This window comes from Sorex araneus, chromosome 2, assembly GCF_027595985.1.
Source record: "Sorex araneus isolate mSorAra2 chromosome 2, mSorAra2.pri, whole genome shotgun sequence".
NCBI classification, from domain to species: Eukaryota; Metazoa; Chordata; class Mammalia; order Eulipotyphla; family Soricidae; genus Sorex; species Sorex araneus.
Window position 1 is genome coordinate 166,980,880 of NC_073303.1, and position 17,293 is coordinate 166,998,172.

Here is a 17,293-nt window from a genome sequence, read left to right on the forward strand (position 1 = left end):
CATTTTCCAACATATTTTTTGCCTTTTTAAGCATTCTAGCAATAACATAACACCTTCTTGTTGTTTCTATTTTGGAAGGATTAGATATTTAAACATTGAAAAAATATGTTATTCAATATGACGTTATATGATTTTTCGTTAAAAATAGTACTCAAACTTTGGCATATAAAGTTGAATTCACACCACAAAATTGGAGTGTCTCGGTACTTGTTGTCACATTAATATAAAATCTTGATTGTCAACACTCAGGTCCTAAGCAACAGCACTCTTCTCAACGGTGTTTGATGGCTGTGAAAGGGAATGTAGTAAGAAGACTGGCTTAGAAAACAACTCTATATTTTAGGAAGCAAAAAGCATGCTTGTCAGTGTCTTGAAGTACGAATCCACAATTTTAGTTACTGTCACTTTCACTGCCACAGTCACTGTCATCCCCTTGCTCATCGATTTGCTCCAGTGGGCATCAGTAATGTCTCTATTGTGAGACTTTTTTTACTGTTTTTTGCATATCTAATATGCTATGGGTAGCTTACCGTGAGGGCAGGATACTCTAGGTAGCTTGCCAGGCTCTCTGAGAGGGGTGGAAGAACGGAATCAGGGTCAGCCGTGTGCAAGGCAAATGCCCCACCCCCTGTGCTGTCGCTCCAGCCCCACAAATTTAGTATGAAAAAAATGTATAGTGATGAAATTAAGTTTAATTTTTAGTTATTTTCTTACTTTTATCACAAAAGATATTTTTTATTTTTTATTTAAAAGAAACCCTATTAGGCTGGGGCAATATTTCAGCAGGTAGGTTGCTTGCTTGCCTTGAAGGCAGCCAACCTGGATTCTCTCCACAGCATCACATATATGGTCCCTTGAGCCCAGCCAGTAGTGATCCCTGAGCACAATACCATAATTTAGCCCTGAACATTGCTGGATATGACCAACAAACAGACAAACTAACACAAATACTCTAGTGTAGGGCCTAAGCCCTGTACGGGTACAGTGGGTAGGGTGTTTGCCTTGCACACAGCAGACCCCGGTTCTAACTCCAGCATCCCATATGGTGTCCTAAGCACTGCCACGAGTAATTCCTGAGTGCAGAGCCGGGAGTATGCCTGAGCATTGCCAGGTGTGACCCAAAAAGTAAAACCAACAAACAATAATATATATGTGTGTGTATATATATATATATATACATATATATGTATATATATATAAACCTGTCACTGTCACTGTCACTGTTACTGTCACTGTCATCCCCTTGCTCATTGATTTTTTCGAGCCGGCACCAGTAACGTCTCTCATTGAGAGACTTATTGTTACTGTTTTTTTGGCATATCCACCTACCACAGAAAAATTAGTTGTTTCATTTTATGCAAAAATTTTAATTATCATTAATTTAGTCATATTCTACATTATATTACAGTATTCATAATGACATAGAAATATATAAATATGCTTCTTAAGTTATAAATATGCCTTTCTACTTTTTAAGTTTACAGAAGGACCCCTAGTTGTGTTTCTTCCATCTTAGATACATGGTCTCAATGGAAAGTCCTAAACTATTAGTAGGAGTAATAGGTTTTAACTTATCATTGGAAGGAAAGTTAGAATTAAAGAAAATTTCAATTTCTTTCTTTTATTTGCAGTGTAGGTATAATATTAATAGCACCTCTAAAACTTCTTTTTTAGGGTGGCTTTTGTTCAGTATTTAATCACATGTGTTTCTAATATATACTATACTCACACATACACACTTGTACATGTAGATACTAAAATAGAACGTACATTGAGCTTAAATATAGGATTAATAGAAAGCTTTACATGATATTTGGTGTATTCTTTTAAATTATTTTTTAAGGTTTTTTGGAGATATGTAGTGATAAAAGTCTGATTTATAATCATTCCCACAACATAAAATTAAGGAAATAGTTTAGTACTCTTCCTCCTTTTTCAATTTATATATTAATATTAGTTTTACTTTTATAAAACCTCATATATTTGAGGGATTCTATTTTTGGAAGTTAACTATACGTTCTCTTAAAATTCATTCTTCTGTTTTTGGGGAAAGCTTAATTTCCTTAACATAAGTAGCTTACATTAAATACATTTAAATATTTTTTTACTTAGCTGTCATCTGTCCCTAAATTGCAATTGAGGCAGGGGGCATAAAGTTTGCCACTATCAATTTTTCCATTCTCCAGCATGTAACCAATTCTTAGGTATGCAGTCTTGGGTAAATAAACAAATACAAATGCACATTATCTTTACATTAAATAAGTTACTTCTTATCAACTTTTTTGAATTCATCTTACTTAAAATTTTAGATATTGTGCCCTTGAACTTAAATTTACTATTTCAAAGTTTTAGCTACTAGGGTTAATGTAGCTAATTGACCAAAAATTTAGTTAGATATAGAATAAAATATTCATTCTTTCTAAAGGGCTCATTTAGAAAGGGACATTCAAACAAATATAACTAATTTTGTAAATTTTTAGTTTTCTGGTTGTGATCATATAGAGATGTTTTAGGTATTAAAACAGTAATTTACTAATTTATAAAACAAAAGTAAATATTTCTTTATGAAATATATGCAAATATTTATTCAAATAACTGTCTCAAAATGTAGAGAAACTATCAATGTAAGGATATATTTATCTTTCTTGTTCAGTCAGAAATATTAGAATTATGACAAAATTACTTTTAAGAAATCACTACCAATCATTATAATTTATTCACAAATATTAAGAATATCAAAATAAACCTGTGAGATAATCTGTTCTGAGTTATCTCATCTAAATGAGTCTGAACTTAGGGATAGTATATCAGATGGTGAAAATAAACTCGGAGAAAAATGCTGCTCCCTTTTGTATTTTTAAAGACATTTTCACTAGTTGTCAATAGGTACTTTTTAATGGTGTTATCAAGTTTGATAAAAGAATAATAACCTGGTCTAATTTTGATGTTAAGTTTCTGTGATGCCAGTTCCTTTTACTCCAATAGAAAGCAAAATCTTTGGTAAGCAATTTTGGCACATTAGAAGGAAAAGGCTTCATCTGATCTGTCTAGTTTTCTGCCATCCCTGCACATTATTGATGATCAGGAGTGCACTTGGAAAACCTCACACGATTAGACAGTGACAAATAATTTTAACAATATTTTGCTCATTACCAAACTATAGTTCAGCAAAACAGAGGCTTCTATTCCACTTTCCTTATTCCAAAATGAATTCACCATAAATTCTCCCCCCCCCCAATGTGTGAAGAGTTTTTGCCTACTTTGATAAGGGAACAATACTATTGGTATCACACAGACTGACTCAGGGAGACACACAGGCATGGAGGCACACACAGTGCTAGACCTTCCCTAAAGCTGGTATTCTGCTTACCCAGAGGATTATTTGGATAATCCATATGGAAGCCATTGAAAATCAGATTCCCAGTCTAACTTTTCCCCAGTCTGAAGACTGTTAGTATATGAAATAAAAATCTTTCTAAAACCTATACATTATTTGTTGAATTATGTTAGTAATCTGTAAACTAGGACTAAAAATTAAAAAGTAAATATGTTAGCTATAAAGAAATCCTTGTTTCTTTATTCAACCACAGGTATATAGATGTAAAAATTTCCATGGACTGCAAACAAGCAATTTTATTTTTCTCAAAAGCAACTTTTAATGTTTTGCATTTTTATTATGAGGCTGTAGGATGAGGGATTGTTATCCATTACAGGATCTGTAATGTTGATTCATGTATCATTTTAACTAGTATTTGAAAGATGATAAATTAGTATTCCCTTAAAGAATGACTATACTGAAATTCCAAGATGAAATCATTTAAATATTGATTGCATAGAATTATCAGTAATAAAATTAACCATGACTTCCTCTTGCTTCAGTACCTTTTGAGATAGTGTAATGTAATCAGTCAAGGTTGTTCTGGCTCTTTTTTTTAGTCTTAAAATAAGAGTCAACTTGGTTTGAAAACTTTTGAAATAAATGTCACTTATTCTTAAGAGAGTTGCACAAATCCAAATAGGAATAGAAATTTAAATACTAAGTAAAGTAGTTGTTAACTGATTCTTTAGAAAGAGAGGGAAAAAGAATGTTTGCTGCTAAGCCTTCACTTTAACTCACAGGAAATGTGCCAATAGTTTGAGCGGTAGGATACTTCATTGGGAACAGGAAAGATAACAAATTAGAGAACTTTTCTTTTTGCATGTAACAGTGAAGAAAGCAAGATACTAAAAGCGGCTTTCTGATTTGGAAGCCTGATGTCATCAATATGCTATTTTTGCTCTTTGCCAGGTTAACAGAATTTATTGCAGAAATTAATGCAAAACATATGTGCTGAAATACCCATATGAAAAGTAAAATTGCTCCAATTTAATTTGCTACCTTTCAAAAGTGTTTTAGCTACCTTTTCTCAGTGCCTTTATTTAAATAAGGGATAACTGTTTTTATAAAAGTGGAGATAAATCATTTTATTTTCTCACCTTAATGTAAAATCTGCACTATCTTTTTAAAAAAGGGACATTTTCCACAGAGACTAAAGTCTACTTTTACTGTGTAATATGTTCACCCATTAGTGACCTTTATGACAATTCAAATAGTTCATTCACACTTCATTTTCATTTTAGGAAACCTTAAAATTCATGTTCAAGCTTTATCGACAGTTGCCTCACAATATGTATGGAATTATTGCCGACTTTTTTCTTACTAGAGAAGGAAGTATTTGAGTACCAGAAAAGGAAGACAGAGTTTAAAAGGTGTGAAGAAAAGGCATCACAGACATCCTCACCTTTCTTCTGTCCACAACAAGTTTTAAATAGTTTTCTTAGTGGATTTCCCATTATGCAGATAATCATAACTTATGTGCCTGAACACTTTGAAGCTTCAAAGTATTCTTTGAAGTACTCTTTTGGAAACTGTTTGGAAGTAAAATTTATCACTCTGCATTTCTACGTTATTTTTGCCAAGTCAAAAGACAGAGTAAGGTTTAGAAAGCAGAGTTTCTCTGGAGTAGGAAAATGCCTCTCTAATTCACAAGCATATGCCTACAAAAGAAAATAAACAGATTAAAGGGGAAAATAAAACGACAAGAGGAATGGGTTTATTTACCACTTTATTATAGTTATTTTTCTCAGGTTTTTCGGTTGTAACACAAAATTCTGTCTTAGAAAAACTTTAATGATTAAATCGGAGGTTCTTGTAACTCACAAAAGTTTGTGCAGTTTCCTCAAGATTAGGTAAGGCACCGTGGCCACCTTTGATCTTAGAAGCCTTTTAATTAAGTTTTTGTTTTAATTATTAAAAACTAAAAACACTGAAACTCAGCGTAGTCAGCAACTTCCCACTGTTAACCTACCTTGGCAAGCCCAGCTCCCAGCAACCCTCTGTGACCCATTCATTCTGTGTTCATTCTATGTTCATTCTATGTTCATTCTGCCCAAACCAAAAGAGGGACAATTCTGTTTTAATAAAGGCGGTGCCTATCACAACGGGGGCAGAGAATTTTCGATTGTCCTCAGTGGCAAAGTTTTGGGAGCCCCCCACCCCAAAACACACACACACACACAGACACACACACACACACACACACACACAATTGCTCTCATACGAGCTTAACAGGTGGCATTGGTAAAGTGACATTAAAGAGAACTGAAAACAGATTTCTCTTTTTGTTCAAGAGTCAGAAAGGCTGAAGGAGAGAGAGATCCTGAAAGAACAAGAAGCCAACGGGTGGCACGGTGGGAGACCCAGGACGATGGGACGTTTCAGGTGTGCCCACGCCAGCGCGCCTACCTAGACCCCCCAACTCTGTGGAGCTGCAGTCTCCCGTCTGTGCCCCGGCTGCAACCGGGGATGCGGGTGCAAGGAGACCCCGGCTCTTGGGGGTGGATGCCAAGCCGGAGGAGGTGACTTTAGCGGGCTGGGGGCGCCACCGAGACGGTGGCTGTGAGTCGCACACGTTCTCGGGGCAGGATCTATCGCCTGCTCGGGAGCCCAGGTGACCCGCAGGAACCCGCGTGGCGGACGCCAGCAGCTCGGCGGCAGCAGGCAGAGGGCGCACGTTTGCTTCTCGCCGCGCGAGTCCCCTGCCCAAGTCAATTTCCAGGGAAACGTGGCGCGCCACCGCTCCCCTCTAGCAGCGGTCACCCCGACCGATCCCGAGCGCCCAGCACCGGCCACTCAAGGCCACCGGGAGTAGCGGAGACTTGGCCGAGCCCCTGAAAACTCCGGGAGTTCCTAGCGCTGGAGCGGTGGGGGGAAGGGAGGGGGTGATTGCGCCACCAGGAACCCCCTGGAGAGCTGGGGCTGGGGGGGACCAGGACCTGGAGATGTGAGCTACTACTGCTGCTTTTGCTGCTCTTCCCCCCACCCCCCCCCCATCTCTCCTTTCAGCGGATGTCGAGGGAAAGTCGTGAACTGCTAAGATCGGGTTTTCCCTCCCCAGCAGTAAACCTGGTCTGGAGAGCGCGACCGAGGTCGCCTTGCAGGCGCCCTGGGGGTGGGAAGGGGCGCCGCCCCCGCCAAGAACTGGCTCTTCTGCTGTGGCCACAACACTGTGGCTGCTCTTAAAGTCCAGAGTCTGGCTCAAATTTAGCCTCAGGCACGCTTCTGAAATGTAACTAGCGTTGCGTTGGCAGAGGTGGGCGGTGGGACACCAGGGGAGCGGAGCACCGTGGTCCGCTCCCGCGGCCAGCCCCCTCCGATCCCAAGCTAAGATGATTCACAACCGTTTGTTTGTGCAGTGCTTGCCACTTGTCCCCCCCCACCCACCCACCTCCTTCTTCGCCAATTATTCTGACTTCATCATGTTGGTTTAGATTATGTGGATTTTTCACCCTTTGCTTTGACTGGAACAGCAGGACGTGGTTTAGAAAATGAAGAGAGGGAGGGGTTCCCATACTCAGGGCTTCTAGTTTAATAACATCACTCCAAGTTGGAGGCTTTATTTGCTGAACTGGTTTTGATTCCATCCATCCTCCACATGCACTCGCCCAGACATCCAAAGGGGGAGGCATTCTTTGGCTTACCTCCTTAGAACTTCCCTAGATAAAATATTTTCTTCTGGCGAAAATCTAAAGTTTGTATTTGGAGAGAAGAAATAAACAATCGTAATACTTCCTCACCACCCACTTTTAAAGTGTGTAGGGGGTTAGGAATTTAATAAAATTTGATTGGCTAAATATTTAAAACGACATATGTATATGTATATTGGGTAACGGTTCATATATATGAATATTAGCTTTATTGCATGTCTATCCCTCTCCATCTTTTTAATCAACTCTTTATTTTCTTTCTCTTGCAAAGATCTTTTTTTTTTTCTTAAAAGAAAGTTGATAGGAGTAAAGTAAATTGTGTTGACATTCAGGATTTTTCAGGAGAAAACCTCCTGCCAGGTTCCAAGAACTACCTGATACTGGGCAACTAACAGACTCAGAAAGTGAAATGAAGGGGCTCCACGTGTGCCCAAATTCTGAACCTTATGAAGGGTGTCTTCTTAAATTAATTTGTGGCTTGAAGTACTTTCGCATTTTGTAAAAGTCTCAACATTGATTTTATTTCTCAAATCATTAACAGAGAATTATGAAAGGCTTTAATTTTTTTTTTTTGAGAAATGCATTTCCAATTCTGGTTTGCAGTGTACTTGGATGAATAACATAATGAACATTTCACACCACCAGTCAACGTTTTATTTGAAAAATCTGTGGAAAGCTACTTGTGCACTTGGTAAAAACCCTGCATTGACCTTCCTGGTGATAAAATCCAGATCACTGAAAACAGAACAAAAAAATGGGACACCTGCATCTGTTTTTCTAAATTTTTATCAGATAGAAATTAAAAGAGCAGATTTTATTAAATGTTTCAAAAGGAAAAACATGTACATTAAGAAAATGAATAAAGTTGGAGTTCTTGACATAAGTGATTTGTAAAACTTATTGTTCATCCAAGAAATACATATTTTCCCTTAGATCTAGTATTTATGCCAAACAAAATTATTGGGAAATGACTAAAATCAAAGGTAACCCACATCACAGATTTCTTAGTAACTAAATGTCTGTAATAACTTATCGACTTTTGATGATTTGTGGAAAGTTTTATTAATATTTTCTTGAAGATTTTATGACTTGGAAAATGTAACTCTTAAGAACTGTTCTTACTGTTTCCATTTGCATTGACGTTAGTAAATCAAATATACTGTGGAAATATGTTTTGCCTTTAAAAAACCCTTTGCATATGTAACTGATTATTTGATATTTAAAAATGGCAAATATTTTATTTCAGAAAACTTACAAAGTTTCAGAAACAATTTGGGGAACTTCATAAAGAAAAGTATTCTAAGAAACTATTAAAAGTGAGAGACTCTTAAGAACAAAGCAAATTTTGAACATTAAAATGTAGGTAACAGTACAAAAATATAAAGGATCTTACTAAATCCATTCAAAAGTTAGTTTAACAGACAAGATGAAGCTACTTCTTTATATAAGCAGGGAGCAAGATAGAAATGTATTTAATTATTTCCATTTTTCATGTAACTTTCTTAATAATTTTAGTAATGCTAAAATTCTTTAAGTCCTGATTGCATACAATGTTTTGTTTAATATTTTATGTTAATTCTAGTGCTTTGCAGTGTAGTTCCCAATTCTTAGTTTTCATGAGAAAGACAACTGTATATAAAATGCGACCAGGGCATAACATGTGGTAATGGTATGCTACATGTAGTTTTCCTTATACAGTTTCAGTTGTTTCTGCTATAAATATATGCAACTGACTTTATGTCTTAAAGCAATGATGGATGTTTTCAACTGTAACATCAGTGATATAAAATACCTTGATACAATGAAAAGTGGCTTGTATTTATAAATCTATTATTATTGTTAGTATATGCATTATTTTAAAAAAGTTTTACACTGCTTACTTATGAATGTTCACAAACAGATAACAGAATGTTCTGAGGGATGAAATATTCAATTAAGAAAAGTGAGGTACCAAAGTGGATGTTTCTCCACTGAATTATTATTATCAGTATTTGTTTTCAGGAATATATAAATTCAGAATGAATTAATTTCATGATAGATTTTGAGAGGTTACATGAAGTTTCTTTCCGGCACAATCAAAATATTATCCTAGCAATTCAGGTTGTCAGTAAAAGCTTAAACAAATTTGCTGATAATCCTGTTAATGACCTAGGTCAAGTGTTAACTGTTGTGGGTTATAAAATAGTGAAATTAAGGTTTCTCCTACCTCCAGGCAAATAGCACAGTTATAACTGTTGGATGGAGGTAGGGGCGAGCTATTAGGAGAGCTATTAAATTACAAAAATGTATAATGAATTCAATTATTTAGTCTAGCATGATGAAATGCTCTTAAAAGCAAATGTAAATCCTTTCTCAAAAATAACATTCTGTAATAGTGATAAGATATCTTAGTTCTCTATTAATTTTTTAGTGACAAAGTATTTTTACTCAAGGATTAGTCTTTACACATGAAAAATGATGCTAATTCATAGTAATAGTTTAAAAGGCAATAATCCAGTGTTTAAATATTTATTTTCTCCAACATTTGTCTAATACTGAAAAGGAATACAGTGCTCTTCTGCAAGCTCTATTTTAAACTATAAATGACCATGTAGAGTCCCTTAGTATTACAGAGATTTGTGTTCAATGAGATACATTTTATAGAAGTTATGTCCATTCACCTCAATAAGTCTTTCAAAATGCATTATATATATATATGTGTGTGTATATATACATACATATGTATATACACATACATACATAATATCACTCCCTTTTGTTTTGGAAACTGATCTCCAGTATAAATGTTGTATGGATAAAGGTAAGTTTATAAACACTTTGATAAAAAATAATGTAGTGTAGTAATACTGATGAAGAAAGTCTTTCTTACTCAAACTATTTCCAAGCAGAAGTATTTAAGGAAAGTGTTTTATACAATGTTAAAACAGAGTGACATAATAATAGTTGATACTTCACTTTATATCAAGTTTGAACCTATTTCTGTAGTCTTTCCTAGTTCCCTTATCATAAGTAATGTAAGATATAAGTATGGGGCAAATATTAAACTTTTCCAATAACATATGGTGTGTCTATCCAATTTTGGCATGAAAAATATTTGATTTCTTATTGGGGGTCTTTTTCATGTATCACATAAATGGAAGAAATGTATAAGGCTTTTACAAACATATATGTAGCTTTTATAAAGTTTCTGTTCAAATACATAAGTCAATTCTTGATTTAAGTGATCATTAAAATTATGAATGATCTATTATAATTGAGGAAACTTGTAGTGGAAAGTATCACTATTTTCTTGGGATCATATTAAAAAGTGTAGGTACCTAAACTTTTTAAAGCTATTTTCTTGTTATGGATCCATATTATATTAATGTTAATATTTGATTATGAAATATCAAATAAAAACACACATGTTATTTCTAAGAATTAATTCAATAACTTGGATTTGATCTATTTGAGTTATTTATACATATAGATTGCTGAATAAAGTCTAGTAAATTTTACTAGTAAATTTTCTATAGTGTTTAGATGGGATTTTCAATATAGTATTTAAAAATCATCCTTGTATTTATATTTCATTTCTTAAAATGTATATATTAAGATAAATTAGTAAAAATAACTTTATAATTATTCTTTCATACACAATCTATAGATTTTCAGAAATAATGCTTTGTTAATAGTACCAAACTTAAAGAATTATTTAAATTTTTATTTCAAAGCTTTTCTTTAGAATATCGGTAGAGAAAGAGATGCACTCACTAGACAGGCTCTAAAAGAATAATTCCAAGAACAGTGTAGAGATAAACTTTTATTCAAGCAAATAAAATGCAGTTATGTAAATTTCCAAAATTACCTGTATTCCTATATGCATATTGTTAATATGTACCTGCCTGTAATATACATTTATGCAACATATATTGAAATATATAAAAATTCACACTTAATCACTCTTATTTCAATTAGTTTTAACATTTAGTAATTTTGTATTTGCAAAAAAGTACAAAGGATATTCTCATTTTGCAATTTATTGAAAAGACAGACCCCCTCTCCACCCCCCAAATACTCTCATTTACATATTTGTGCATTATTAATTCAGTAAAATCCATTATCTGAATAGTGTGTAGATATTATTTGGAAAATTACAATTTATCAGAGCAAGGTGAGAATAACAATTATTTTTAATTATTGCCAAAAACAGTAACAATAAGTCTCTCAATGAGAGACATTACTGGTGCCCGCTCGAACAAATCCATGAGCAACGGGATGACAGTGACAGTGATTGTCAATCCTTTAATAATGTCAAATAAAGATTTTATTATTTCATCTTATTGATGTTACTCATTATACAGGTGACTAGTGTTGCCTATCATCTATGAAGAATGATTTGACCATTACTTTCTAATAAATATTTTAATTTGGTTTGTCAAGCAGTGTCACTTATAGGTAAGATTGTTTTCTTCAATGTAATAGTTTAGGATTTTAAGTACTTCTCCCACCCCATTTGACCCGCAAAAATGATAGAACAATTTAATGAAATCTACCAAATTGATAAAGGCACTCACTAACAAAAAAAATCCTCTATTAGCAGAGAAAGTAGGTCAGCAAATATAAAAGGCAGTTTTAAAATATTTTATCTAAATGTTTCTAATAATTTGAGTTTGGGCATTTTTAAAAGTTTTATGTATGTAAACATATATATATATACAACAATGTTAGCTTGCCAATATATATTCTAGTAAGTGACATAATATATAATGTAGTAATTGCATATCTCGGTACTGCTAAAATGTTCAATATTGTTATAGATTAAAATGACTAGTAGGAAATCAAAGTTGCAAGTGATGCTAAAAAAAGCCACTTATTCAGAGAAGTTTGTTTATAGATTTACTTATTATGCTCACAAAACATTACGACTAGATAACAAAAAAATATACCAGGAAAAGCTTATAAATTTACAAAATACACAATCTCATAGTAAATACAATTGTCCTCAACATTAGGTTCGTATTTTCATTCATGGAAAAAAGATGAATGCCCATTGAGAGGAAAATAAATAACCCACCATCAAGGAAATGTCATTTGCTGCATTTGAACATTCTGTCTTAATTTGCTATACTATACCTACCCGGGAGCTTTTTACTATTCACTATTCATTAAATACAGTCTACTACTTGTAAATAACTCCTTAAACAAAGAGAATCCAACTTAAGCTTATTGTAATTCCTGCAAATATTACTTATGTTAATGTGGCATATGCTGCTCATTAGAACCTGTACCATAGAGCAAACCATCGCCTGGTGGGATACATATCACTTCGACATAGCAGTTGCAACATAAATACACAGGCACACACGTATCTCCACTTCACTAAGCACTAATTTCCCTCAGTCCATTCATAAACGCCAGAATTCAAAGTAGGAGCAACCTGTCAATACCTTTAAACACACTAAAGTAGGTGGCGAAGAGTGTTGAATTTTCTTTTCAACTTCTCATAGTACTACATGGTCAAAACAGAAAATAAAAGACTGCCAGGGCTGTTTGCCCATTAACATCTTGGGGTGTAAAAATGCAGGATTTCTTCTTTCTTTCTGTTCTCAATGGGCAAACAAGCTAATTGCTTGAATTGGTATCGGATTAAACACATTTTGGATTCTCGGATGACCCAGGGAAGTGTTTTAAGAAGGCAACTGAAAATAAAAGCATATTTTTTAATTTACCCTCAAAGCCAGAGGCTCTGACACTTAAGCCCCTTAAGGACCTGAAAAGGTTCCTTGCAAACGTGCTCTGAAGTGCTCCAGCCCCGCGGGTCAGGGTCGTGCGCCCCCCGGGTACCTGGCTTACCTTCATTGGAAGGCTGGAGAGTCAGTTCCCCGAAGCAGTGGAGAAGGGAGCAGCTGAGACAGAGGAGGATGGAGAGGTGACAATCCATGTTGCTGGTGTAGAGGGCAGTGAGAGGAGCATATCTCCATGAAGCATGCCACTGATGTGAGGGGGAGCGCTCTGATTGCTGGAGAAGTTACCATGCTCCGCTCGCAGGCTGATGTCAAGTTTGACACTGGAGATAAGGAGGAGTCTGGCTGCCTTTCCGCGAACCTCTCTCGGGGACTTTCCTGGGTCCTAGTGCCGTCGGAAGCGAGCGCTGAAGAAGAACAGGACAGCAGGCGGCGGTTCCCAGACGTCTCCGAAAGCCATGGTGGGAGCAGAAAGGGGCGAGGGTGCGGGGCGTCGCCAGCGGGGCAGGAAATCTTGCCGTTCTGATGTGTTCGTGGTGGGAACAATAAAGTACCCCCCCCCCGCCCGTTCCTTTATTTTCCTTGCAAAGCCGTTGTTTTATTGTGTGCTGTACATTCTCTTGCAGGCTAATTCCCAGAAGGAGTCAGAAACTCTGATAGCAGTGCCATATGGCAGTAAGAGAGCGGGAAAAAGAAACCGAATTGCCAGAGATACGTTTGTTTCTGAAGGAAACGGCCCTTTCCTTGGAAAGAAGACCATGCTGATTGTGCAATTCCGAGGAAAACTCGGATGATTTCTTTCATGCATTCAATGTGATCATAACTCTTCACGACTCCTTTGTGGTATAGAGAGAAGCACGCGAATATACACCACAGATGAGAAAGTCTCTTCATTCCCACATCAAATGGTATCAGTGCATTCATTATACTTTGGCATCAATATTTCTTCTTTTTTAAAAACAATTATATTTATTCTATTTTTTCAAAGTTTGAGAACCAGTTTCAGGGATAGTCAGGGCTTACTTCTGGCTCTGAACTCAGAAATCATTTCTGGCAGTGCTCAGGAACCATACGAGCGCCAGAGAATGAACCCGGGTTGGCCGCGTGCAACGCAATTGCAATGCAATTGCCGTGCCCTGTGTCTCCTCTCTTTAGCCCCTGAGAAAGTGCAAGTAGGGTGCACATTGGTTTTCTAAACCTTCAGTATCCAGGGAAGTGAACAAATCCAGCCCTAGCAATAGTTGTTGGTCAGCATTCATGCCTAGTCTGTGACAGGGTGATAAATAAGAAGTGTACAAATCAAACCTCCAGTGCCTGACAACAATCGCTACACCCTGCCCCTCCCCTCAGTATCCAGCAGCCTTAGGATCTCTGCTTCTTATGTGATAAACAATGCATGATTCACTGCTCCCCATTCAACTTTCCAAACACTTCCTAACTCATAATAGTTAGATACTGTTCTTCTGTAACAGTCCAAATCCAGTGGTTAAATAAGAGTGTTCCTGGATATTTTTTTCACTGACTTTAATGGTCATAAGTGGTTTCTGTTATATTCCGTTTCCTTGTTGGACAATATCATTGTAATCATTTCCAGCCAAATAATTTTGTAATTTACATTTTAACAACTATTCTCACTTACCTTTAAAAATCCCCCCGAAGATGATGATTTTACTATTCTCCCACAATTCTATTTTCCTGTTCTAAAGAGGAGACAAGACTCTTACATTCCTAGCACAACTCCAGACAGTAAAGGTTGTGTCACAACTTTAAGCGCAGTGATCAATTTCAGAGCTCTAGGTTGTGGAATCTAAATAGGATGGAGTCTTGCTAATAAGATATTCATTCCACAAACCTTACATTTCTAATGAGAGAACACAATTTTCTCATGAATTTAAAATAGCAACTTCTGAGAATAGTTTTCCAGCAGGAATGGGGGTGGCAAGTTGGATAGAAAAAGGCTGGAGAAAAGAATGACCCCTATTCTTTTTTGCTACATATGCCTTGATCCTTTCTATCTCTTCTCCCCACATTATGTCACAGAAGGCTGTAGAATTCTCTTCAAGTGCCAAGTCTGTCAGGATTGAAAATAGTGACAGACACTGTACAGAGGACTCAGATAGTGGTGACCATGGCATTCTTTAACATCCGAAACAACTGCAGTCTTCCCACTAGCAAAGTTCCATTGTTCCAGGTTTAGATAAGATTTTTCTGAGGCTTGAAAGAAAATAAACTTTTATTTGGAAATGACAATTCACAAACATATTGGAAAAGCTGGCCAAATGCACTAATAGACATATATACTGGCTCCCTTCACTCTCCTCTTTTTTTGTACTTCATGGCTTTGTCTTGTGGAAAGTGACTCACATTGGCAAGAAGCGACAATTGCATCAAAGTGAATAAAAAGCAATTCCTATCTGGGGATATCACATAAACAGCATAGAATCTTTCAATAGACTCCCTGGGTCAGGAGACATCAGACTAGTTATTGAGTTTCCATGATCTGAGTGCCTTTCTGGATATATCTGAAAGAGTCATGCCCACACAAACAGAGGGAACAATGGATTTGACCAGGGAAAGAATGAGGAGAGAAGTGAGGGCACTCATTCATAAAGGTCTCCTACAGAAAGTCATAATTGAGTTGCAGCTGGAAGGATGAGTAGGAGGTCTTTAGAAGGGGAACGGTTTAGAAGGCACGGCAGGCAGGCAGATGCAACATAAATGCTATTATTATTTCACAAGTGAGGGCAAATCTAAGATACTGTTATAAAGCCAGCAGAGAATATGCCCAGTACATAACTGACTGGAAAATAAAAGAGGTAAATGGTGGGACGTGTTAAAAGATGCTCTTCAAAAGGTATATTGGAAAACTGCCAAGGTTTTTATGACACACTTCAGTGATTTTACAATATATTATATAAAAATGTATCAAACATATTTCAGCTAGTAAGAACTGATCATAACTGAGTTTTTTTGCAATTTTTATATATTTTATTTTCATAAAGTAGTTCACAATAGTTCATTACGTATAATAATTTAAACACCCACCCAACCAGCTAGCATCTTCCCACCACAATAAGAGGCAAGTGTGTAAAGGTTATTAATTTTATTCTGGAGCCCTTTAAGCCCTTATATAAGAGAATACAAGCAAGTATGTTAAAACCAAACACATGTGTGCTGCTTTAGGTACATCAGTGGGCTAGAGTATAAGAGGATGCGTGGCTGCGTGCTCCAGGAAAAACTGCATCACTCTCTTCCAGGAGCTTTGTTTTATAGTCTCTGGATCTTGGCTGTTGATGAGATTTTATGGCGCCAGGGTAGTTAATGGATGTGACTACCATGCTACTAGAAAATTGGGGATCTGGGTGGAGGAGGCCCAGTCCAGATCCAAGCAGGCTTGGAGATCTCAGCCAGGGGTCCCACATACCTGGGTTACTGTGTTGGTTTCTTCATGGGAAAGGCTTGTCCAAGCATTTGGAGAGTGGCCTTGAGCATGACTGTGGCTGGATTCTAGAGGTTTTCAGCTGCCCGCTGCCACGCCTCTGCTTGGGGCGGGGAGGAGACTCAACCTGCCACCATCCTAGGTAACCCTGGTGAAGACAGCCTGGCTCGAGGGCAGGAGATTTTATATCGCTGTCTTCCAGGAGATTTGCATAACTGAGATTTAAGAAGAAAACTTACTGAAAGTGAAATGTCTGAGGTTATAGAGATTATCTTTTATTGAAGTATCTGTAAAGCTTATTAAAAATGTCTCTTCATTCCTTCTGTCCAAGGCTTGCTGAGTCTGAATTTCTGAAATTAAGACTCAGGAGCCCACAACATGGCAAGTTATTTATTTTATTTATTCATTTTGAGTAATCTAATTTTTGAGAATTACCACTGAATATGAAGGACAGATCTCAGAGACAAGACAAAGAGAGCTGAGCTTATTTTAAAAATAAAACCACAGTAAAAAGGAACTAAACTAGCATCCCTATAACAGAAAGAAACCTGATAAAAGAAGAAACTAAAATAGATGTTTGAAGTTAGGCAATAGCTGACTAAGAAAACTTTAAATTGGTTGTTGAAGAGAGATGAGCTTACTCTTTTATTTGCAACATTTACTGTACCTAATGATTCACATTCAATAGAATATGAATACTATATATGTGCCAAAACATGTTGATATTTCAATTTTATTTTTTATTTTTTGCTCTTGGGGCCATACCCAGTGATGCACAAGGGTTACTCCTGGCTCATGCACTCAGGAATAGCTACTGGTGGTGCTCAGAGGACCATATGGGATGCTGGGAATTGAACCCGGATCGGCCTCATGCATGGCAAACGCCTTACCCACTGTGCTGCCACTCCAGTCCCCAACGAGTAAAAAAAGTATTTAGAATCACACTGAGAGAATATGGCAAATGTTACATAAAGATTCATGGTACTACATTTTGATGGTACAGAGGGGAAACGAGGTCACAATTGGTTAAAGTATATCACCTGTAGAAGAAAATTGAGTGGCATATGAAAAACTGTTTTAATCACAGAATTAAAAAAAATGT

At 36.4% G+C, this 17,293-nt stretch overlaps 1 protein-coding gene across 2 annotated transcripts in view; it reads right to left on the reverse strand.

Annotated features, from left to right (window-relative positions):
• The window catches only part of EPHA3 (EPH receptor A3), a 369,048-nt gene extending 355,998 nt beyond the window's left edge, over positions 1 to 13,050 (reverse strand). For both annotated transcript variants that reach the window (XM_004607003.2, XM_055127750.1), the window contains exon 1: positions 12,862 to 13,050. In XM_004607003.2, coding sequence (XP_004607060.1) covers positions 12,862 to 12,949 — 88 coding nt within the window. In that variant the 5' untranslated portion in view covers positions 12,950 to 13,050. The remainder of the gene's footprint in view (positions 1 to 12,861) is intronic.
• Between the last annotated feature and the right edge of the window lie 4,243 nt (positions 13,051 to 17,293).